Here is a 24,675-nt window from a genome sequence, read left to right as displayed (position 1 = left end):
ATTTAAATATTACGATGAAGCTAGAAGTCTCTTTTTTTAACCTCAGTTTTGTTTTTAAACTGCATCTGGACGGGTTTTTCACACTTCATAAAACCTAGCAGTTACAAGAAGGCGGGGACTACTGCATCCAAGAGGTAAGTACCTTTAAACCTACCTTCTGGATCCAGGGTCTCTGCCTAGCAACAAACGCCCCCCCACCCCCTTCCCTCCCGGCAATTGTCAGCGATCTTCTTTTCTCCCCCCCTCACCGGGGTCCCACAATGTCAATGATCTATCATCACGCCCCCTGGAAGTCAGCAATGGGCTCCCACCCAATGCCCCCCTCTTGAGTGCCGCAGGTCTACCCTCCCGCTGCAAGCCATCCCCCATCTGGCTGACTGCGGACGAGAAACCAAGGCCTTGCATGAAAATCAGGCCCTGTGGTTAAAGTCGGCAGAGCCTGCGGAAAACCCACCCTCCCGGGTTTCCTGCCTGCCTTGGGGGTTTCCCATCCGCCTCGGAGCTCCCCGCCCCCAACACGCCTTCTTCCTTAAAATCTAGCTCCTAGTTTCAGAATTCTTCGTCTAACAGTAGATCCTTCTGTAAATCACCAGCAGTTTTATTTCTGTTTTAGAACAGAAGACTAGATCTTGATAAACACCCACCTAAGTATACAAAGTAGGAGTTATCTGATATGGCAAAGATTGTAAGCTAGTTTATGTTAAATGTTTGAGCTCAGTTTTCCAAGAAACTTTGAAAGGTAGAATTATTAGCAATTATATTGTCATTAAAACGGTAGTTTCATTGTACAAAGTTTGGACCACAGAATGAATTTAATGGAAAGAGGAGAAATCAATGGTGGTTACAAAGAAAAAGGAGCTTCCAAAAATTGACCTCAGTGAATAATCTGGAAATAGAACACGTTGATTAAAATTGTTTACTTGGATAATTAAGCAATGGAGAAGTTAAATGGAGGATAACAATTGCAAATTAGGTAATTAACTGGAACATAGGATAAGTAGTAGATTAGGCCCATCAACCTGCTCTAGCATTTTGTTAGCTATGGATAAAAGATTGCACAACCGTCCTTGGAAAAGTTTGTATTTGAAGATAGACCATATTTTAAAATATTTCTCTGGACTTCTGTATCCAGTTAAGATTGTGACTGTGTTTCTGTGCAAGTGTAAAATGAAGCTGGTGATAAGAAGTGAATGTCTAATGAGAAGGCCCTTGGCCCTTGAACTAGTACAAAAGAGAGAGAATTGATGGGACTGATGAGAAAGATGCCATACTATGGGCACATTATTCAGAATACAAGGAATGTTGTTGGGGTTGTTAGTAATAGATTGTGGCAGGTAAATAATAACAATGATGTGATCGAATGGGCATGTGCGATACCAGGGGTTGGTACAATCCACCTGTTCAGAGAGTGTAAAGTATGGAATTAACTGGTCAGCATCTCCAGCATGTAAATGGCGCATAGAATCAGAGAGAGAGAAATGGCAATGACAAAAAAATACTTGAGCACATAAGTGCTAAATCACATGTGAACTCTGTAGAACACTGCTAATCTACAGAAACCAGGAATCATGTTGGGGTACAGTTGCACCGATGCTGATGGACCCCAGAACATGACGTGAGCTTTTGAGTGAACCCAGGCAGTGAATATCATCAGGCTATTCAGCTGTGCAGGCACCAGAGCCAAGCTTGATCCTGTCCTCACCCAACCTCCACACTCTCCAAAAGGGGCCAGCCCAATAGATAGCAATCAAGAATGAGAACACTAGTTTTTTTTTTTTCCCACAGCTCATACAGCCTCCCCTGGCCAGGACACTGAACTCAATTTTAGCACCTCTGCTGTCACCCTGGCTGAGATCAGTGAATTCATATAGACCAAGTATCAATCCTGGGATCTTCCTGGTCTGTATGGCTCAGTACCACATTGGGTTGTGCACTGTTGGAGGGGTGTAAGTATCAACTGAGTGCGTCATGTAGTTTGGTCAACTGGTTCTGTCTTTTATTTAGACTAACTGGTACTTGTTTTTGTTAATTAATTTCATTCAGGGCAGTGGGATTAGTTTGGGATCAGTCCAGCAACAATCCAGCCCATGAATGCTGTAAATTTCTCTGGCTTGCAAATCAACATTGAGACCTGTTGTGGCCTTGTGAAAACTGTCAGTTTTTTGTTTCTACTTTTGTAATTTGTGCCTCTCACCCATTCTAAAGAAGCTTCAAGGGGTTCTCACAGAAACAACACACCGTCTGAAACCATGGAAGAGGGTAAGGAACAGGCGACTGTTTCACAGTGGGATTCTCACAAGCTCGCTTGCTGTGCTTGGTATCACACCTTGACTTTTCAGCTCAATGGGGCCAAAATTGTCCTCAGCAGGAAAATGGAGAGGGCACTTTGAATTAACTGGAAATTTACCACCCGGCGTGAGTCAGAGGTTCGGCTCTTTAACTCTGACACCGTCTCCCGGCGCTGTTTGAGGCGGTGTAGTGGCGAGTTTGCGAGGGAGCGGGGCGGTGTCCATCACTGCTGCGCTGACCGTGATGACATCAGTGCGACGCGGACGTGCTGCGTCGCAACATCCCTCTGTGGGCTGTGGCTCAGTGGGTAGCATACTCGCCTCTGAGTCAGAAGGTAATGGGTTCAAGTCCCACTCCAGGAACTTGAACACACAAATCTAGGCTGACACTCCAGTGCAGTGTTGAGAGAGTGTTGCACTGTCGGAGTTGCTGTCTTTTGGATAGGATGTTAAACCAAGTCCCCGTCAGCTCTCTCGGGTGGACATAAAAGATCCCATGGCACTATTTAGAAGAACTGGGGAGTTATCCAGGGAGTCCTGGCCAATATTTATCCCTCAATCAACATAACAAAAACAGATTATCTGGTCATTATCACATTGCTGTTTGTGGGAGCTCGCTGTACGCAAATTGCCTGCCATGTTCCTCACATTATGACAGTGACTACACTCAAAGTACTTCATTGGCTGTAAAGCGCTTTGAGACATCCGGTTGTCATGAAAGGTGCTATATAAATGCAAGTCTTTCTCCCCTTCGCTTAAAGGGGAGGGACGCTGCGAGGCCGAAGTGGAACCTACTGGGCCACCCTGAAAGGGTTTGGCCAGGCCAGTGGCCCGGCACCCAAGAAGAGGTGCCAGGCTGCAAACGGCCACCATTGTCGGGCCAACTCAGGAGTTGGCCAAAATTAAAATAAAATAGCGGTTGCGGCAGTGAGCCCTCCCCTTTAAGGGCGGCCATATCGCCCAGCCATTGGCAGCTTCCTGTCTTGAGAAGCTGTCGGGGGTACCTACCAGCGGTGGCCGCGCACCCTTGGGGCAATTTACCCCGCCTGCCACCCCCAGTTCGGGGGCAATTGCGGATGAGTCGGCCCAGCCCGTAGGCGGAAAAGCCTTACCGCCCCATTAGAGGCAGTAACGGGCCTTAAAGAAGGGGGGGGGGAATTCACCCTCCCCATTTTGTGTTTAATGGCTGTCTAGACACATCGGTCCTCCATTGCCACCAGTGACATTAAATAATACAAAAGGATTGAGACATTTGTAAAACAGTGACGTATAAATTTGCAGGGATAGCTACTGAGGGCATGGTCTCCTGGTGATGGGAGGGAGCTGCCCCTTTCTCTGCTGTCAGTGCCTTAATTTCCTTACAGAGGTGGATGTCGCCTGTCGCTTGACCCTCCACCGGAATGGGCGCTTCATTGACCCTTTGCGAGCGCAGTTGAGATTGGGGTCGTGCAGAAGGGTCCACATCAGCCAGATCTCGGGCACCCGAAGGCTGTGGACCAGCATCAGCTCCTTGTAGAAGCACGGGTCAAACGTTTGCATGTGAGGAGCTGCCGACGGCCGGACGATGCCGAAGGTTCGGAATCCTTCGTGAGTTAAGGGTTCGAGCCCGAGCCGCAGCAAGCACATGCCCAAGAAGACATCGTCGATGGGGAAGAGGTCCACCTCTTTGCAGGCGCGGTAGAGCCTCTTCGCGGTGTGTCCAGACATGAGGAAGCCTCCGCCCCCAGCATAGACAGGGTAAACCCCCGGGCCGTACATCATCTCTGGGATGAAATACTTACTTCTATTGGACCTGATGGGGAGGGCTTGGTAAATGATGTCTCCAACAAATAGATCTTCCTTGGGATTGGCGTTCACCAAGAAATCTGCAATGTTCTCCACGTTTACAAAGACGTCGTCGTCCCCCTTGAAGACAAACTCCGCGGCGGGGCAGAATTGGTCAACCCACTTCAGAAAGTGGATCTCCTTGAGCGTCAGGTTGAAGAAAGTGTCTTGGAAATCCCACAGCAGGATGTCCTGGTAAATCCGACTCTCGTGTTCCAACAGGCGGCTCCACGAAGCCAAAGCGCTTTGGTTGGAAGGGATTCCCAGGAGGAAGAGCCTGCGGACCTGCAGACCATGGACACGACCTTCTCGGGCCCAGGTCTTCCGAGCCACTTCACGCCTTTCAAACTCCTCCACCCTGGACTTGATGGAGATCAACAGGAGTGGCTCTCCATGGACCTTCCGGCACTTGTCCTTCTGGTTAATGATCTGATTGAATTCCCGACAGTCCTTCTGCCAGAGGTACTGGCGGTAGTTCCAGGGTAAGAGGTCTGAGCTTGGAGATGTGGTCACCCGGACCTGCCCATCCTCCAGCCACTGACAGATGCGCTTCGGCTCGGTTGCGCTGGTGGTTGAGACGGGCGGAGTTTCGGCCTTGGTGCTTTGTAAGTATCTCTCGGTTCCCGATTCCCTTTGGTTCTTGTGTCTGTCCAGCCGCGGGGTTTCGGAGTGTGTTTGGATGTAAAACAATACACAAAATGCTGTCAGCAGGACAACCGTGCAGAGGAGATCTCCTTTCCGCCGCAATCTCATGGTCCCTTGCAGAGCAGAGGCAGTGCTGGATGGGTGTGCAGAGGGCTGGGAGAGAACAGACAGAGGATGTTCTGGTCAATTTTGTAAAAGACTGGATTTTACAGACCACAGTGGAGCCGGTTTATACTGACTTGGAGTTCTCAGCCTGGCTCTGGGGAACTTTATACAGGGCAGGAGTTAGCAGGCTGGCTCTGGGTGATTTTATACAGGGCAGGAGTTGACAGGCTGGCTCTGGATGATTTTATACAGGGCAGGAGTTGACAGGCTGGCTCTGGGTGATTTTATACAGGGCAGGAGTTAACAGGCTGGCTCTGGGTAATTTTATACGGGGCAGGAGTTGGCAGGCTGGCTCTGGGTGATTTTACACAGGGCAGGAGTTAACAGGCTGGCTCTGGGTAATTTTATATAGGGCAGGAGTTAACAGGCTGGCTCTGGGTAATTTTGTATAGGGCTGGAGTTCACAGACTGGCTCTGGGGGATTTTATACAGGGCTGAGGTTCACAGGCTGGCTCTGGGTGATATTATACAGGGCTGAGGTTCACAGGCTGGCTCTGGGTGATATTATACAGGGCTGGAGTTCACAGGCTGGCTTTGGGGGACTTTATACAGGGCTGGAGTTCATGGCTGGCTCAGGGAGACTTTATAAAGGGCTGGAGTTCACAAACTGGTCCTGGGGGATTGTATATATACAGGGCTGGGGTTCGCAGACTGGCCCTAGTATATATACAGGGCTGGGATTCACAGACTGGCTCTGGGGTATTGTATACAGGACTGGGGTTCACAGACTGTTCCTGGGGGATTGTATATATACAGGACTGGGGTTCACAGACTGACCCTGGGGGATTTTATACACGGCTGGAGTGCACAGACTGGCCCTAGGTGATTGTATACAGGGCTGGAGTTCGCAGACTGGCTCTGGGGGACTTTATACACGGCAGGAGTTGGCAGGCTGGCTCTGGGTGATTTTATATAGGGCTGGGATTCATAGACAGGCCCTGGGGTACTTTATGCAGGGCTGGAGATCAAAGACTGGCTCTGTGTGATTGTATACAGGGTTGGGGTTCACAGACTGGCCCTAAGTGATTGTATACACAGCTGGGATTCACAGATTGTATACAGGGCTGTAGTTGGCAGGCTGGCTGTGGGCAGGTTCTTTTTATTCAGTCACATCTGTAGAACAAACAGAAAAGCATAGTTAAAGAAAACAGCTGTCCAGTCTGCCACGTGGAAGCTTTACTGCGGGATATGGAGGCAGTGCTGGAAACTTGGTCTGACAATCCTAGAAACACCAGTCTTGAGAACATAAATATACTTTAATAGACCCCCTTGTTCTGTACCTTGCTATTTCGGTTCTCGGTTACTCAAATGAATGTATTTTAGAAATGTTGCAACATATAATTCTACATGAATCTATATTTATAGATATCTGCCTCACAACCAGGGGTTAAAGTGGATGCTGTTCCACTCCTTGTCTCACTGGGTTTGCACCAGATTTCAAATATTGGCTATTTTTCATTGGCAGTTCAATATAGTGAGATTAGGAAATGACTTGCATGTGCCTGCCTCCTTTCTGGTTCTTCAGATTTAGCACCATGTGCTCCTAGTCCATTGAAGGTACGGATGGGGACACATTTTTAACCATTTATCAGGTGGTCTGAGCCAGCTATCATGCTGACGGACTTTCCCGCCCTGTGCCCCTCCTGCCTGGCCTTGCAATCCATGTCGGGCTTGAACAATATCAGTGTCAAACTGAGATGATATTTCTTTGTCCTCACCATGAATCTCTGCTGCCTTGTATTACTGGAGCATGGATTCAGGGAAAGAACAACCATTCCCGTGTAGCCAATAAACTGCTAGTTTTTAAAAGACATCTGTTTTTAACACAATTGGCATGGGTCTAATGTAAGGTATTCTATCTCTACAGCTCTCCATCCACACCCAAAGCCTAATACCCACACACCTCTCTATCCCACACCCAATACACACGCATACCTCTCTATCCCACACCCAATACCCACGCACACCGCTCCACCCCACGCCCAATATCCACTCACACTGCTCCACCCCACGCCCAATACCCACCCACACACCTCTCTATCCCACACCCAATACCCACACACACCGCTCCAGCCCACGCCCAATACACACCCACACCTCTCCACCCCACGCCCAATACAAACACACATCGCTCCAGCCCACGCCCAATACAAACACACATACCTCTCCACCCCACACCCAATACACATGCACACATCTCGATCCCACACCCAATACCCACACACACCGCTCCACCCCACGCCCAATACCCACCCACACCTCTCCACCCCATGCCCAATATCCACCCACACCACTCCACCCCACGCCCAATACCCACCCACACCTCTCCACCCCACGCCCAATACACATCCACACCTCTCCACCCCATGCCCACTATCCACCCACACCACTCCACCCCACGCCCAACACCCACCCACACCTCTACACCCACCCACACCTCTACACCCCACGCCCATTACACACCCACACCTCTTCACCCCACGCCCAATACACACCCACACCTCTCCACCCCACGCCCAATACACACCCACACCTCTCCACCCCACGCCCAATACACACCCGCACCTCTCCACCCCACGCGCAATACACACCCGCACCTCTCCACCCCACGCCTAATACACACCCACACCTCTCCACCCCACACCCAATACACACCCACACCTCTCCACCCCACGCACAATACACACTCACACCTCTCCCCCCCCCACATAGAAACATAGAAAATAGGTGCAGGAGTAGGCCATTCGGCCCTTCGAGCCTGCACCACCATTCAATATGATCATGGCTGATCATTCCCTCGGTACCCCTTTCCTGCTTTCTCTCCATACCCCTTGATCCCTTTAGCCGTAAGGGCCACATCTAACTCCCTTTTGAATATATCTAACAAACTGGCCTCAACAACTTTCTGTGGTAGAGAATTCCACAGGTTCACAACTCTCTGAGTGAAGAAGTTTCTCCTCATCTCGGTCCTAAATGGCTTACCCCTTATCCTTAGACTGTGACCCCTGGTTTTGGACTTCCCCAACATCGGGAACATTCTTCCTGCATCTAACCTGTCCAATCCCGTCAGAATTTTATATGTTTCTATGAGGTCCCCTCTCAAGCTTCTAAATTCCAGTGAATGTAAGCCTAGTCGATCCAGTCTTTCTTCATATGTCAGTCTTGCCATCCTGGGAATCAGTCTGGAGAACCTTCCCTGCACTCCCTCAATAGCAAGAACGTCCTTCCTCAGATTAGGAGACCAAAACTGAACACAATATTCAAGGTGAGGCCTCACCAAGGCCCTGTACAACTACAGTAAGACCTCCCTGCTCCTATACTCAAATCCTCTCGCTATGAAGGCCAACATGCCATTTGCCTTCTTCATCGCCTCCTGTACCTGCATGCCAACTTTCAATGACTGATGTACCATGACACCCAGGTCTCGTTGCACCTCCCCTTTTTCTAATCTGTCACCATTCAGATAATATTCTGAGACTGTGTGACCCCTGGTTCTCGACTCCTCGGCCCGAGGGAAACATCCTCCCTGCATCGACCCTGTCAATGCCCTTCACAATCCGACGGGCGAGAAATTGCGTGGCGCCCTGTAAGGATCCGTGTCCCCAGTTTGGGTTGTGGGGGGGGGGGGAGGGTGATTCCCCTGACGGGGGGCTATGCTGACGGTCGTTCTTTCTCCGCCCACGAACAGAAGAAATCGCCCGACATCGCCATTCCACAGGGGGGCAGAGAACGGGGAACCCACACACCTCCACACCCAATACCCACCGACACCTCCCCATCCAACACGCAATACCCATCTCTCCATCTCTCACCCAATACACACACATACCATCCTATTCAATCCTACACTAATAGTTGACTTCAATATCATATTAACATATTAGCCCCTTAACAATTGGAGGCGCTGCGGAGTCCTACTGTGCATTCTGCAAGAACAAAAAGATCCCGCTGGAGCACAGCAGTGTGGAGATACATACCTTGTACTGCACACATACCGGTTAGAAAGGTGTATCTGTTAGAAAGACGAGACTGCAGGGGGCGAAGCTGAATTTTTCCCGAAAGAAAGAAGCCAATGTAATCCCTGAACTTTATTTGACAGTTCTGTGGTCTCCTTCACTCCTCACTTGTGACTAGACTCGGAACTCCCTACAACATCCCGCCTCTAACAGGCACACACACAGCTGCCAACACAGCCGCCGTCCGCAATCTCAACACATCTGGAAGGAGAAGAGCGCCATTCGGCACATCCCGCTCAAGACTCGGTTAAACAAGTTTCGGGAGAAGGCACGGATATTCGCACCCCTCCCCCGGCCTGCGGTGAAATACTCGAGCCTGTTTCTACTTTTTAAGCGAAATGGGAGCGGCAGAAGCCAGCCCGCAGACATGCACTCACCACCGCTCACACAACCCTCTCTTTACCTGAGAACCGCCAGTGCTGGGCAGCGGGCAGCGAGCCGCGAGGGCCACAACAAGCTGCTTCGAGCTTACGAAGCCTCTTCCAGGCTGGCTGCAAAGGGAGCAGCTTCAGTGGAGGAGAAACGCCAGGAATCCGTGGGAGCCAAGGAAAACACATCTGGATCGCATTAACGGGATTGGGAGTTGCCTGAGCTGGGAGCCCGAGGGTTGGGGGAGTCTGCAAATCCACCCAGTGCGGTGGGTCAGAGAGGGGGAGGGGCAAACACCCAATCGGTTCACGTTTGGGTCCTGGTGCTCCTGAGTGGGACCGAACATTCCTCTGCAGCACCGGCACTGGCTTTCTCTCTCTTCACTCAGACTGCATTCATCGCCTTGTTAAACTCGGCAGTGGAGACTGTCTGAGAAGGCTGGGTGTGACTGGAATACAATCAGAGCCCGTCAATCCTTTCTGCCAATACTAGCCTGTATTCATCACCACTTTAAAAATCCTTGGCTCAGTGGTAGCACATAAGCATAGAAAATAGGTGCAGGAGTAGACCATTCGGCCCTTGGAGCCTGCACCACCATTCAATAAGATCATGGCTGATCATTCACCTCAGTACCCCTTTCCTGCTTTCTCTCCATACCCCTTGATCCCTTTAGCCGTAAGGGCCATATCTAACTCCCGCTTGAATATATCCAATGAACTGGCATCAAGAACTCTCTGCGGTAGAGAATTCCACAGGTTAACAACTCTCTGAGTGAAGAAATTTCTCCTCATCTTAGTCCTAAATAGCTTACCCCTTATCCTTAGACTGTGGCCCCTGGTTCTGCACTTCCCCAACATCGGGAACATTCTACCTGCATCTAGCCTGTCCAGTCCCGTCAGAATTTTATATGTTTCTATGAGATTCCCTCTCATCCTTCTAAACTCCAGTGAATAAAGGCCCAGTCGATCCAGTCTCTCCTCATATGTCAGTCCAGCCATCCTGGAAATCAGTCTGGTGAACCTTCGCTGCACTACCTCAATAGCAAAAACGTCCTTCTTCAGATTAGGAGACTAAAACGGAACACAATATTCCAGGTGAGGCCTCACCAAGACCCTGTATCATTGCAATAAGACTTCCCTGCTCCTATACTCAAATCCCCTAGCTATGAAGGCCAGCATGCCATTTGCCTTCTTCACCGTCTGCTGTACCTGCATGCCAACTTTCAATGACTGATGTACCATGACACCCAGGTCTCATTACACCTCCCCTTTTCCTAATCTGCCGCCATTCAGATAATATTCTGCCTTCGTGTTTTTGCCCCCAAAGTGGATATCCTCACATTTATCCACATTATACTGCATCTGCCATGCATTTGCCCACTCACCTAACCTGTCCAAGTCACCCTGCAGCCTCTTAGCGTCCTCCTCACAGCTCATACCGTCACCCAGTTTAACGTCATCTGCAAACTTGGAGATATTACACTCAATTCTTTCATCTAAATCATTAATGTATATTGTAAATAGCTGGGGTCCCAGCACTGAGCCCTGTGGCACCCCACTAGTCACTGTCTGCCATTCTGAAAAGGACCCATTTATCCCAACGCTCTGCTTCCTGTCTGCCAACCAGTTCTCTATCCACGTCAGTACATTACCCCCAATACCATGTGCTTTAATTTTGCACACCAATCTCTTGTGTGGGACCTTGTCAAAAGCCTTTTGAAAGCCTAAATACACCACATCCACTGGTTCTCCCTTGTCCACTCAACTGGAATTTTTTGAGGATGTAACTAGAAGATTTGTCAAGCATGATTTCTCTTTCATAAATCCATGTTGACTTGGACCAATCCTGTCACTGCTTTCCAAATGCGCTGTTATTTCACCTTTAATAATTGAATCCAACATTTTTCCCAAGCGCTCTCGCCTTTGAGTCAGAAGGTTATGGATTCATAGCTCTGCTCCAGAGACTTTGCAAAGTCTAGGCTAAGGGGCTGTTGCACTTTTGGAGATGCTTTATTTCGGGGTAAGATGCCTCATTTGCTCTCTAAGGTTCCTGGGTCACTATTTTGCAGAAGAGCATGGAAGTTGTCCCCGTGCTCTGGCCAATATTTATCCCTCACCAAAATCAGTAACACAGATTATCTGGTCATTATCACTGTTTGAGGGACATTGTGTGCAAATTGGCCGCCACAATTCCTACATTACAACAGTGAATACGGGGCACTTTTTCGGGGGTCAGCAGGGGGTTGGGTGGGGAAATGTTTTATTTCCCAGCTATCAACCTGCCACCATGCATTTTCCCCAGATACAGGCGAGGAAACAATTGAGCCAATTATTGACTTGTTTAGAAGCCCTTAACAGCGATATTTTACCAAAGCAGTTATTTGCACTGTGTTTTGGCTGATTGGCTCTCTATTATCACATGGCCTGATTGTTGATTAGCCCCCTTGGAGGATAAACCACACCCAGACGTTTCTCTGAGCGTGTAATTGGAACCGCCCAGCCCAAGTTCTGAGTGATTTTGCAAAGTGTAATTCGAGCCATTCTGACTTCAGATCTCCCCTGTAAGCAGTCAGAGGATAGAGCACCACAAACCCAGCAAACACCTCCCAAATCCCTGACCCCAGCCCAAGTGCATGTCCCCGCCCCGCAGAAGTTCCTGACCTTACCCCCCCCCCCCCCCATCCCCACCATAGATGGGCATTGTGTATGGATCACGGATTGTTAACAGGTTTATTGGGTTGAAGTGAATAGTGAGTGTCGTGACTTCCGGATTTCATCCACTCCAATGATGTCCCTTGTAACACATTTACCGAACTTTCCGAGAAATCGGGTGTGGGTGTAAAGGGGGTTTGAAGAATGTGATAAGTCTCCCCTGATTTCGCTCTCTCCCCTCCGATCCCCTCACCTGCTTCCCCCCTCTCTCTCTCTCCATCTCTCTCTCTCTCTCTCTCTCTCTTTCCCCATCCCCCCGCCCATGTGTCTCTCTCCACACCTGTGTGTGTCTCTCTCTTCCCCCCCCAACCCGAATCTCTCTCTCTCTCCCCTCCTCCCTCTGTGTATCTCTCCCCCCATCTCTCTCTCTCTCCACCCCCATGTGTCTCTCTCCCCCGCCTCCCACCTCTCTCTCTCTCTCTCTTCCCCCCCCCCATGTGGTGTCTCTCTCTCTCTTCCCCCCCCGTGTTCCTCTTCCCTCCCCTCCCGTGGCCCTCTTCCCCCTCCCATGTCTCTCTCCCCCCCCCCCGCCTCCCGTGTCTCTCTGTCTCCCTGCCCTCCCCCCCCCCAGCCTCCCGTGTCTCTCTGTCTCCCCCAGCCTCCCGTGGCTCTCTGTCTCCCCCGCCTCCGGTGTCTCTCTGTCTCCCCCCGCCCCGTGTCTCTCTGTTCCCCCCCCCATGTCTCTCTGTTCCCCCCCCCCATGTCTCTCTGTTTCCCCCCCCGTGTCTCTCTGTTTCCCCCCCCCGCCGTGTCTCTGTTTCCCCCCCCCCCGTGTCTCTCTGTCCCCCCCCCCCGTGTCTCTCTGTTCCCCCCGCCTCCCATGTCTCTCTGTCTCCCGACTCCCGGGTCTCTCTGTTCCCCCACCCCCCGCCTCCCGTGTCTCTCTGTCTCTCCTCCCCCATGCCTCCCGTGTCTCTCTGTCTCCCCCCCCTCGCCTTCCGTGTCTCTCTGTTTCCCCCCCCCCCGTGTCTCTCTCTGTCTCTCCCCCCACTCCACCCCCCGCCTCCCATGTCTCTGTCTCCCGACTCCCGTGTCTCTCTGTTCCCCCCCCCCGTGATTCTCTCTGTCTCCCCCCCGCCTCCCGTTTCTCTCTCTGTCTCTCCCCCGCCTCCCGTGTCTCTCTGTCGTCCCCCCCCGTGACTCTCTCTCTCTCTTCCCCCCCCCAACCTCCCGTGTCTCTCTGTCTCCCCCCCCCGCCCTGCCTCCCGTGTCTCTCTGTCTCCCCCGCCTCCCGTGTCTCTCTGTCCCCCCCCCCCGCCGCCTCCAGTGTCTCTCTGTCTCCCCCGCCTCCCGTGTCTCTCTGTCTCCCCCCCCCGCCTTCCGTGTCTCTCTGTCTCCCCCGCCTCCCGTGTCTCTCTGTCTCCCCCCCCCAGCCTCCTGTGTCTCTCTGTCTCCCCCCCCCGCCCTCCCGTGTCTCTCTGTCTCCCCCCGCCCCGTGTCTCTCTGTCCCCCCCCCGTGTCTCTCTGTCTCCCCCCCCACCTCCCATGTCTCTCTGTCCCCCCCTCCCGTGTCTCTCCGTTCCCCCCCCCCGTGTCTCTCCGTCCCCCCCCCCCCCGTGTCTCTCTGTCCCCCCCTCCCGTGTCTCTCCGTCCCCCCCTCCCGTGTCTCTCTGTCCGTTCCCCCCCTCCCGTGTCTCTCCGTCCCCCCCCTCCCGTGTCTCTCTGTCCCCCCCCTCCCGTGTTTCTCCATCCCCCCCCTCCCGTGTCTCTCTGTCCCCCCTCCCCATGTCTCTCTCTCTGTCTCCCCCCCCCTCCACCCGTGTCTCTCCATCCCCCCCTCCCGTGACTCTCTGTCCGTCCCCCCCCCTCCCGTGTCTCTCCGTCCCCCCCCCTCCCGTGTCTCTCCGTCCCCCCCTCCCGTGTCTCTCCATCCCCCCCTCCCGTGTCTCTCCGTCCCCCCCTCCCGTGTCTCTCCGTCCCCCCCTCCCGTGTCTCTCCGTCCCGCCCCTCCCGTGTCTCTCTGTCCCCCCTCCCCGTTTCTCTCTCTCTGTCCACCCCCCCATGTCTCTCTCTCTGTCTCCCCCCCCCACCCGTGTCTCTCCGTCCCCCCCCTCCCGTGTCTCTCTGTCCGTCCCCCGTCCCCCGTGTCTCTCTGTCCCAACCCCCCATGTCTCTCTCTCTCTGTCCCCCTCCCCGTGTCTCTCTGTCCCCCCCCCCCTCGTGTCTCTTTGGCCCCCCCCCCACCGTCTCCCATCTCTCTCTCTCTGTCCACCCCCCATGTCTCTCTCTCTCTCTCGGTTCCCCCCCCCGCACCGTGTCTCTCTCTCTCTCTGTTCCCCACACCCCCCCCCCCCTTCCTTGCCTCCCGGGGTATGGAGAGAAAGCAGGAAAGGGGTACTGTATGATCTTATTGAATGGCGGTGCAGGCACGAAGGGCCGAATGGCCTACTCCTGCACCTATTTTCTATGTTTCTATGTCTCCCCCCTCCCGTGTCTCTCTGTGTGTGTCCCCTCCGTGTCTCTCTGCCCCCCCCCGTGTCTCTCTGTTACCCCCCCCCCGTGTCTCTCTCTCTCTCTCTCCCCCCCCACCCCGTGTCTGTCTCTTTCTCCCCCTGTCTCTCCTCCCTTCCCCCAGTCTCTCTCTCTCTCTCTCTCTCTCTCTCTCTCTCTCTCTGCCGCCCCCCCCTCCCCCCCCCCATGTCTCACTCTCCCCTCTGTGTCTCTTTTCCTCCCTCCACCCCCTCCCCCTCCCCCGTGTGTGTCTGTGTGTGTGCATGTGTGTCTCCCTCTCTCTCACTCTCCCCATCACTCTCTCTCTCTCTTTCCTCCCCCCCGGTGTTATGCATGTTATACAGGGCCTTGGTGAGACTGCACCTGGAGTATTGTGTGCAATTTTGGTCTTCTTATCTAAGAAAAGATATACTTGCCATAGAGGGAGTGCAGCAAAGGTTCACCAGACTGATTCCTGGGATGGCAGGACTGTCATATGAGGAGAGATTGGATCGACTAGGCCTGTATTCACTAGAGTTTAGAAGAATGAGAGGGGATCTCATTGAAACGTATAAAATTGTGACTGGGTTGGATAGACTGGATATGGGGAGGATGTTTCCCCTGGCTGGGAAGTCTAGAACAAGGGGTCACAGTCTCAGATATGGGGTAGGAAATTTAGGACCGAGATGAGAAATTTTTTCACTCAGGATGGTGAACCTGTGGAATTCTCTACCACAGAAGGCTGTGGAGGCCAAGTCACTGAATATATTTAAGAGGCAGATAGTTAGATTTCTAGAAACAAAAGACATCAAGGGGTATGGGGAAAAAGCGGGAATACGGTGTTGAGATAGAGGATTAGCCATGATCATATTGAATAGCGGTGCAGACTCGAAAGGCCAAATGGCCTACTACTGCTCCTATTTTCTATGTTCTATGTCTCCACCCATGTCGCTCTGTCTCTCTCTCTCCCCCCGTGTCTGTCTCTCTCTCCCCCCGTGTTGCTCTGCCACGCCCCCGTGTCTGTCTCTCTCCCCACCCGTGTCTGTCTCTCTCTCCCCTCCATGTCTGTCTCTCTCTCCCCCCGTGTCTGTCTCTCTCTCCCCACCCGTGTCTGTGTCTCTCTCCCCCCCGTGTCTGTCTCTCCCCCCCGTGTCTGTCTCTCTCTCCCCCCATGTCTGTCTCTCTCTCTCTCTCCCCCCGTGTCTGTCTCTCTCTCCCCACCCGTGTCTGTCTCTTTCTCCCCACCCGTGTCTGTCTCTCCCCCCCCCGTGTCTGTCTCTCTCTCCCCACCCGTGTCGGTCTCGCTCTCCCCACCCGTGTCTGTCTCTCCCCCCCGTGTCTGTCTCTCTCTCCCCACCCGTGTCTGTCTCTCCCCCCCGTGTCTATCTCTCTCTCCCCCCGTGTCTGTCTCTCTCTCCCCCCCGTGTCTGTCTCTCTTTCCCCCCCGTGTCTGTCTCTCTCCCCACCCGTGTCTGTCTCTCTCCCCACCCGTGTCTGTCTGTCTCTCTCCCAACCCATGTCTGCCTCTCTCTCCCCACCTGTGTCTGTCTCTCCCCCCCGTGTCTGTCTCTCTCTCCTCCCCATATCTGTCTCTCTCTCCCCCTGTGTCTGTCTCTCTTTCTCCCCCGTGTCTGTCTCTCTCTTCCCCCCCCGTGTCTGTCTCTCTCTCCCCCCCCGTGTCTGTCTCTCTTTCTCCCCCCATGTCTGTCTCTCTCTTCCCCCCCCACCATGTCTGTCTCTCTCTTCCCCCGTGTCGCGCTCTCTCTCCCCCCGTCTCGCTCCCCCATGTCTCTCTCTCTCCCCCGTGTCTCTCTCTGCCCCCCGCCTCTCTCTGCCCCCACCTGTCTCTCTCTGCCCCCACCCGTCTCTCTCTGCCTGAAAGGGCAAATTACAAATCGGAATTACAAATAATTATAATAATTGGGATGTTTTAAAATGGAGTTAACAGGTTTTTAAAATGGATCTCACAGCCTGATTTTCAGACTGTGGGAAGCATAGTGGGATGCTTTCCACAGAGGAGCAGATGTTCCAATTCATAGACCAAAAGCCTTGGGAGCCGGGCACAGACACAGATAACATAGAATTTGAATTGTATAACAAGATAAGAGTTAAATAAAAAGAATCATAACAACAAGTATCCGGAATTACCAATTAAGGCATATAGAAGCCAGATCGGAGGAAGCACCCGACCAATCAATCATGTATTAATCAATCAGCACGTATTAATTGTAATTTGCGTAATTACATAATGCTATAATCTGAAACTGTATAAAATAAGATGTCCCTGGCAGTTTCTTTGAGCATTCCTTCAAGTATAGCTCCCCTGCTGGCTTGTATTTTTTATTAATAAAAACTGCATTTACTTTAAGGCTAACAGATTCCGAGTGGTGGTTTGAAGTTAACCCGAACAATTTGGCATAGTTGGCAGGATCTACTGGACGGGCAGATTCGACTCAAAAAGCCGAACCAACCTAAAACCGAGTGAGTAGAAAATTACCTTGAGAAATTCTCCTCCCAAAGTCCCGGCCAGAGATCCAACAAATCTGAAGTGGAGTCCGTGCAACTGGTAAATCCAGTTGAGGACACTGTAAGTAAATATGTGTGTCGGGAGAATAAGTACGTATACGGGATATCGGGGAAAAAGCCTCGATGTACATAAGAACATAAGAACATAAGAATTAGGAACAGGAGAAGGCCATCTAGCCCCTCGAGCCTGCTCCGCCATTCAATAAGATCATGGCTAATCTGACCGTGGACTCAGCTCCACTTACCCGCCCTCTCCCCGTAACCCTTAATTCCCTTATTGGTTAAAAATCTATCTATCTTTGACTTGAAAACATTCAATGAGCTAGCCTCAACTGCTTCCTTGGACAGAGAATTCCACAGATTCACAACCCTCTGGGAGAAGAAATTCTTTCTCAACTCGGTTTTAAATTGGCTCCTCCGTATTTTGAGGCTGTGCCCCCTAGTTCTAGTCTCCCCCACCAATGGAAACAACCTCTCTGCCTCTATCTTGTCTATCCCTTTCATGATTTTAAATGTTTCTATAAGATCACCCCTCATCCTTCTGAACTCCAAGGAGTAAAGACCCAGTCTACTCAATCTATCATCATAAGGTAGCCCCCTCATTTCTGGAATCAGCCTAGTGAATCGTCTCTGTACCCCTTCCAAAGCTAGTATATCCTTCCTTAAGTAAGGTGACCAAAACTGCACGCAGTACTCCAGGTGCGGCCTTACCAATACCTTATACAGTTGCAGCTAGACCTCCCTGCTTTTGTACTCCATCCCTCTCGCAATGAAGGCCAACATTCCATTTGCCTTCCTGATTACCTGCTGCACCTGCAAACTAACCTTTGAGTTTCATGCACAAGGAGGCGGCGGCCGTGTGGCCTAATGGATAAGGCGTCTGACTTCGATTATAACCGCAAAGTTATCAGAAGATTGCAGGTTCGTGTCCTGCCGCGGTCAATTTGCGTGGTGTCCACCGGTACGCTCGCGGCCTTCCGCGAGAGGTGGGAATCGGAGGGACTGGAGTGCATCATCACGCCCGGCAACCAAATTTTAATTTGATTTTACGTTTTAAAGTTTAATTTGTTTTAATTGCCGGTGCTTTTAGTGTCCCCCTCCCCTTTTATAGGGGGCACTGGAAAAAATTTGATTTTAGCGCCCAAAAAACCCCCCCCAAAAAAAAAGAAAAACACAAAAAAAAAACCACAAAAAAGAAAAAAAAGGGCCTTGTAAATGTCTGCTGTGTCATCCAGGGCGGGTGGCACGGTTTAATGTTTTATGTTTTATAGGTAGACTCTAAAAGAGTTTCATGCACAAGGAACAATTGTGGAGCAGTGGAGGCATGGCCTAATCAGTAGGAGCTCTGCTGTTGAGAGAGAAGGAGCTACCAACTTTGCTCCTGCCTTGGAAGGCCTTGAGAGCCTTGAGAGCCCTGAGAAAAGCCCAGGAAGAGAAGGAAGGAAGGAAGGAAGAGGCTTCACCACCAACTTTCACCCAGAGGGAGAGGAGGAAAAAGCAGAAAACTTGAACAACTTCACCATTTCTACAAAGAGTTGGATAGAGGGGGAAAGACCAGCAACAACATCCAGTGTGGAAGGAGGGAGACTCTACCATTCTACAGGTGGGTGTATTGGTGCAGTCCCTAAAAGACTTTGTTGTATCGGTGGGGGGAGGAAAGAAGACCAGTCGGAGGCCGGAACATCGCGGGGGGTGTGTGTGTGTGTGTGGGGGTCTCGCTTACAGCTGGGCCCTACACACCACTAAAACACCCCTCCCCCATTGCCTAGCCTGGGATAGCTGGAGCTACCAGGCTGAAGAAACAATTAATCCATCCTAATTAACATCGTTGGGAGTGTGTGCCTGGTGGCTCCAGCTGCACCAGGTGAAGACATCTTTCTCCCCTCACCCGAAGACCACCCCAAAGACTATTTTTGTTTGCCATCTGGGGATTGCACCCACCCACAGCTGCGAGGGGAGATCTGCCCTCGCAGTTTCCCCCCCTTCCCACCCCCTCTCTCTTTCTCTGTTACTCTCTGTTTCTCCCCTCTCTCTCTGAGAGCCCTTCCTCCCAAATTGATTGAAAAAAAAAATAAAACAATTAAGACAACTGAGCAGAGGGAGCAAGGCCCCTCCCCAATTGTCAACTAGGGGAGAGGTGTGCCTCTTTCAGAGCTCCCTCTGCTCAAAACACAAACGAGGCCAATAAAGACCATTAAGGCCTGTGACTTTGGGGTGGGTGTAGCCCTTAAAGGGACCCCGTGATGGCGACCCCATCTACGCCGGTGGCAGGGCCAGCTAGGACGTATGCGCAGGCGGCATCCACATCCACGGCACCTCCTGCGCCACCTGCTGCCCTGCCACCATTCAGATTGATTACTAAGAAACACGGGGTCAAGAGCTACACTCACCCCACAATGAGCATCGAGGAGTGCGTGCGGGCGATGGCTGGGGTAGTCAGCCCCTCGGCCATTGTCGCAGCCTCTAAGATGTCTGGGAAGGCTGTGTTCTTCCTGGGGTCGGAGCGGGCGGTGTCCCTGGCCCTTGAAAGGGGGCTCACGGTGGGCGGGACGTTCCTGCCGGTGGACCCTCTCGAGGCCACCGCGCAGAGGGTCATCATATCGAACGTCCCGCCCTTTGTTCCCGCTGAGCTCCTCCTCCCTCACCTACACTAACTGGGGGAGGTAAGGTCGGGGATTAACCCCATACCGCTCGGCCTCAGAGAGAACAGCCTGCGCCACGTGTTCTCCTTCCGCAGCCAGCTTTTTGTCCGGCTGGCGCGGGAGGAGACGACGGAAGGGCATTTTAATGTGGTGCACAAGGGGACTGCCTACCGCGTCTTCTGGACGTCGGACGGCGTGCGGTGTCATGCCTGTAGGGAGGTGGGGCATGTTCGTAAGAACTGCCCCGCCTCCAAGGCCGCCAAACCACCGAGGGCGGCCAAGGCTGGCGCCGCCGCCAACCCTCCCCCTAGTTGCGTCCGCGTGCCGGGAGCCGTAGGTGCGCGGGCATCGTCGGAGGCCTTTGTTTTCACGGCCTCCGGCGGGGGGGGAGGGAGAGCGTCCGACCGGAAAGAAGGCGCGGAACAAGGCGAAACATCTAGAGGCGGGTCCCCTCGGTGCACCAAACAACTTGTTTACCGCGCTCGGCCCAACCCAGTCATCGGCGAGCGCGGGGTGCCCTGAGCCCGTGCCCGAGCCCTTGAACAACACCACAGAGGGGCCCGGGCGCGGGCAAGAAAAGGAAAAGGGGGGGGTGGAGCGGGAGGCCTCGGCAGACATGGGGGTATCCCTGCCTCCGCGCACCCCCAGGAAAAAAAGGAGGCGCCGCTCCAATGACGTTGAGGGGGGAACAACATCCCTCCGCGGAGGAGTTGGTGCCCGCCGCGTGTCCCGCGTCCCCCACCGGCGCCCCCAAACTGCGCTGTAGACACGAGGAATCTGTCCCCGGGGAGGGTGGGCAGTCGAGGCTGCCCAGCCGCTGCCTCCCAGGGATGGCGTGAAAGATCTGCCTGTCGTGGGGGGCGTGGGGCCAGCGGAAAAATGCGTAGCCGCCGGGTCGAGCGTCCCGGGGACTGAGGCGGGCGGGGCCGAAAAGGCCGAACCTGAGCCCGCCCAGCCAATACCCAACTTCCCCCGGGATTTGCTCGACTCGGCAGAAACTGACACTGCAAACAATTTTAACATACATCCACACGCTGGGCCGGGGGGTGGCGGCGGGGAGGGGGAAGAACAACAACCCTCGCCCCCTACTTTGGAGCTGAGGGACTTGGTGGACCTGGAGAACTTCCTAACCGGGTCTCTCCGTGTTCCCCGGCTCCTGGGGCGGAGGAGGAACCCCTTCCGCTGTCGCTTCCCGACCCAGCACCAATTTTAAAAGAGCCCAGTGGGGACTCCTCTGCCGACGACCCTGGGGGTGGGATCGGGGCAGAGCCAGGCCCAGATGGAGCGGCCGGGCCGTTTGCCGTACCTCGTGCGGTCGACGGGCCGGCAGCTAGCGGCGACCTCCCGGAGGGGGACGGGGACTCGGTGGAGGACGCGGGTGAAGATCTCGAGTCCATCGCCAGTGAGGCGGTGGATCTGCTCGTGTCCGCTGTTGAGACCCTCCTCATTCCCGTAGAGGAACTCCGGGACTTTTTGGTCCAGTGCTGGGGTCGCCGCGACCAAGCCCGTCTGGCCCTGGAAAGATGGTCTGAGCCGGTGTTGCTCGTCGCTTCCGTCCGCGCCGCCGCTAAAACCATGGCCGCGGGCGGGCCCTTATCAAGGACGCAGGGCCTTGAGCTGCGCCGGCTCAAAAAGTTCCTCGCTGGGCTGCTGAAGGAGTGGAGGTCAACAAACGACTCCACTCCCCCCCCCACAATAGGTTAGGTAGAGGTTGCACTATGCTTTTGCCATGAAGATAACCATAGCCAGCCTCAACATCAACGGCAGCAGAGAGGCACGCCGTAGATTTAACAATTTTTCGCTCCTGCGGGAGGGGAAATATGCGGTGTGCTTCCTGCAAGAAACCCACACCGTTCCGGGAGACGAAGCCACGTGGCTCCTGGAATGGCAAGGAGAGGTCCACATGAGCCACCTCACCGCCACTTCTAGTGGGGTGGCCATCTTGCTGGCCCCGCATTTTCAGCCGTAGATCTTGGGGGTCGAGGAGCCCGTGCCAGGCCGCTTGCTGCACGTAACGGTTCGCCTGGGGGACGTGCCGCTCCATCTCGTGAACGTGTACGCCCCTCAGCCCGACCCGCAGCAAACGCGCTTCTTTGAAGAGGTGCCCGCTCTTCTTGGCTCCGTCGACGTCGGCGACTGCATTGTCCTCGGGGGGGATTTTAACTGCACCCTCGAGGCGAGGGACCGCTCCGGTGCCCCGCAGTGCATGACGGCGATGGAGAAGTTGAGGGACCTGGTCGGGTCCTTCGACTTGGTGGACGTCTGGCGAAATCTCCATCCCGACTCCAGCGCCTTTACTTGGGTGAGGCCTGGAGTAGGATGGTCCAGAGTCGACCGCCTTTACGTGTCTCGGGCGTACGTTTCCTGCGTCCCGGCGGCCTCCATGCGGCCGGTGCCGTGTTCGGACCACCACCTGGTGTGGGCGGAGCTCGCTTCGCTCCGCGCGAGGACGGGGTCCGCGTACTGGCATTTTAACAACCAGCTGCTGGAGGACGTGCGGTTCCAGGACTCGTTCCGTCGTTTCTGGGCCGACTGGAGAAGGAAGCAGGGGGGCTTCCCCTCCTTGAGGCTATGGTGGGACGTGGGCAAGGCTCACGTCCGCGTCTTCTGTCAAGAGTACGCGAGGGGGTTGACCAAGAGGCGGGCGGCCAGGGTCGGGCGCCTAGAAAAAGAGGTGCTCGACCTAGAGTCCCGTCTCGGTCAAGTCGTTGGGGACCCGGCCCTGCGGACGGTGTACGAAGCGAAGAAGGCCGCGCTGAAGGACCTGCAGCTCGTCGGGTCCCGAGGCGCGTTCGTGAGGTCGCGGATCCGGTTCCTGCGGGATCTGGACCGCGGCTCCCCCTTCTTCTACTCGCTGGAAAAAAGGCAGAGTGTCCGTAAGCAGCTCTTGATGCTGCTGGCCGACGACGGCTCTCTCGTCTCGGATCCGGAGGGCGTCAACAACAGGGCCCGTGAATATTACGGGGCCCTGTTCTCTCCGGAGCCGTCCAGCGAGGAAGCGCGTAGAGTTTTGTGGGAGGACCTGCCGAAGGTCAGCCCGGAGGGCGCCGAAAATCTAGAGGCTCCGCTGAGCCTGGCGGAGCTGACCGGTGCCCTCGACCGGCTCTCGAGGGGAAAATCCCCGGGGCTGGACGGGCTGACCGTGGAGTTCCACAGGGCGTTCTGGGACGTCCTGGGGGGCGACTACTCGCGGGTCCTGGGGGAAAGTCTGGCGACCGGGGAGATGCCCCTCTCTTGGCGCAGGGCAGTCATCGTCCTGCTGCCTAAGAAGGGCGATCTCCGCCTCCTTAAGAACTGGCGCCCGGTCTCCCTCCTCAGCACGGACTACAAAATCTTCGCCTTGGTGCCGTGCTGGACCACATGATCCACCCCGACCAGTCCTACACGGTCCCGGGCCGGACAATCCACGATAACATCCATCTGGTCCGGGACCTCATCCATTATTCCCAGGAGGCTGGTCTGTCGGTCGTCTTCCTATCCCTCGACCAAGAGAAGGCGTTCGACAGGGTGGATCACGACTATCTGCTCGGAACTCTGCGCGCTTTCGGGTTCGGGACGCATTTCGTCGCCCGGATCCGACTTTTGTACGCCGCCGCGGAGTATCTGATTAAGGTTAACGGGTCCTTGACGGAGCCCCTTCGCTTTGGGAGAGGGGTGCGCCAGGGATGCCCCATGTCCGGCCAGTTATAAGCCGTCTGCGTGGAGCCTTTCCTGCGCCTCCTGTGGACGAGGTTGACGGGACTGGCTCTGCAAGGGCCGGGCGTAGAGGTCGTCCTCTCGGCTTATGCCGATGACGTGCTCCTCGCGATAGAGGATCCCGCTGACCTGCGGAGGTTGCGTGAGTGCCAGGAGATTTACTCGGCCGCATCCTCCGCCAGAATCAACTGGGAAAAATGTTCCGGACTCCTGGTGGGTCAGTGGCGGGTGGACTCCCTGCCAGAGGAGCTCAGGCCTTTTGCCTGGAGCACGACCCATCTCCTCTATCTGGGAGTCTACCTTAGCCCCGACAAGGAAGCCTGGCCGGCGAACTGGCAGGAGCTGGAGGCCAAGGTCGCCGCTCGCCTAGGGCGCTGGACAGGACTGCTTCGAGTGCTGTCCTACAGGGGTCGAGCGCTAGTCATAAACCAGCTGGTGGCCGCCATGTTGTGGTACCGGCTGGTCACTTTGACCCCTCCCCCTGCGTTTGTCGCCAAGATACAGAAGAAGCTGGTGGACTTCTTCTGGAACAACAGGAAGCACTGGGTCTCTACGGCGGTCTTGAGGCTCCCGCTTGGGGAGGGCGGTCAGTCGTTGGTGTGCGTCAGCGCTCAGCTCGCGACTTTCCGTCTTCAGACCCTGCAGAGATACCTTTACGTTGAGCCCCCACCTAGGTGGCGTGCTCTGGCGACGTATTTCTTCCGCCAGTAGCACTGCCTCAACTACGACACGCAGCTCCTGTTTGTGAGTGTGGGGGTAGTCAGGACCGCCCTCCGGGAGCTGCCTGTCTTTTACAAGGAACACATCAGGGTCTGGAACAAAGTCTCCACCAAGCGCAGCTCTCCACCGGCTGGAGTGGCGGCCGTCCTGCAGGAGTCGCTGCTCGGGAATCCGTACCTCCACGACCGAGGTTTTTTGTGGCGGTCGGACGAGAGGGCTGTGGCTGGTGAGGTGACCAGGGTCAGGGACCTGCTCGATGGCGGAGGAGCGGGCTGGATGGCGCCAGACATGCTGGCACGGCGCCTAAATTCTGCCAACGTCCGCCACGCGGCCGATGCCATCGAGTCGCTAAAAAGAGCTCTGGGCCCCGACTCCATTAGGTGCATCGAGGAGGCTCAAGCACGTGGGGAGATCCCGTCCGAACTGACCCCCGTCCGGACGGAATTCCTCATTGGCGCCAAACCCCGGAACCTCCCTCGGGGGCCGGCGCCTCACAACTTGAGCCACCTCGGGGAAATCCCCTCCGTGCCTTTCAGTTCCGCGTGGAGGGGTTCCCTGTACGGGCTGCTCCTGCACACTCTCAACTTTGCCATCCTCGCCGGCCGTCCGGACACGCCATGGCGTACCATCTTGCCGTCCGGAG

General features: G+C 54.4%; 1 protein-coding gene and 1 non-coding gene across 3 annotated transcripts; one reads left to right on the top strand and one right to left on the bottom strand.

Moving 5' to 3' along the window:
* Window positions 1–249: 249 nt before the first annotated feature.
* Window positions 250–9,706, bottom strand: LOC139278753 (UDP-GlcNAc:betaGal beta-1,3-N-acetylglucosaminyltransferase 9-like). Of its 2 annotated transcripts, none has more exons than XM_070897854.1 (2): window positions 9,342–9,706; window positions 250–6,035 (listed from the first exon to the last, which is right to left on the bottom strand). In XM_070897854.1, the coding sequence occupies exon 2, from the start codon at window positions 4,863–4,865 to the stop codon at window positions 3,630–3,632; it is 1,236 nt and encodes a 411-aa protein (XP_070753955.1). In that variant the 5' UTR covers window positions 4,866–6,035; window positions 9,342–9,706; the 3' UTR covers window positions 250–3,629. The 2 variants fall into 2 exon arrangements, with proteins under 2 accessions (XP_070753955.1, XP_070753954.1); XM_070897853.1 differs by having other exon boundaries at window positions 250–4,910.
* Window positions 9,707–17,827: 8,121 nt separating this feature from the next.
* Window positions 17,828–17,916, top strand: trnar-ucg (transfer RNA arginine (anticodon UCG)). Its single transcript is given in 2 exon segments — window positions 17,828–17,864; window positions 17,881–17,916. It is a non-coding gene; the product is annotated as a tRNA-Arg (tRNA).
* The last annotated feature ends 6,759 nt before the right edge of the window (window positions 17,917–24,675 follow it).

Source organism: Pristiophorus japonicus, chromosome 13 (assembly GCF_044704955.1).
Source record: "Pristiophorus japonicus isolate sPriJap1 chromosome 13, sPriJap1.hap1, whole genome shotgun sequence".
Taxonomy (NCBI): Eukaryota; Metazoa; Chordata; class Chondrichthyes; family Pristiophoridae; genus Pristiophorus; species Pristiophorus japonicus.
The sequence above is the reverse complement of the archived record's forward strand: the minus strand, read 5'-3'. Positions and strand labels throughout refer to the sequence as shown.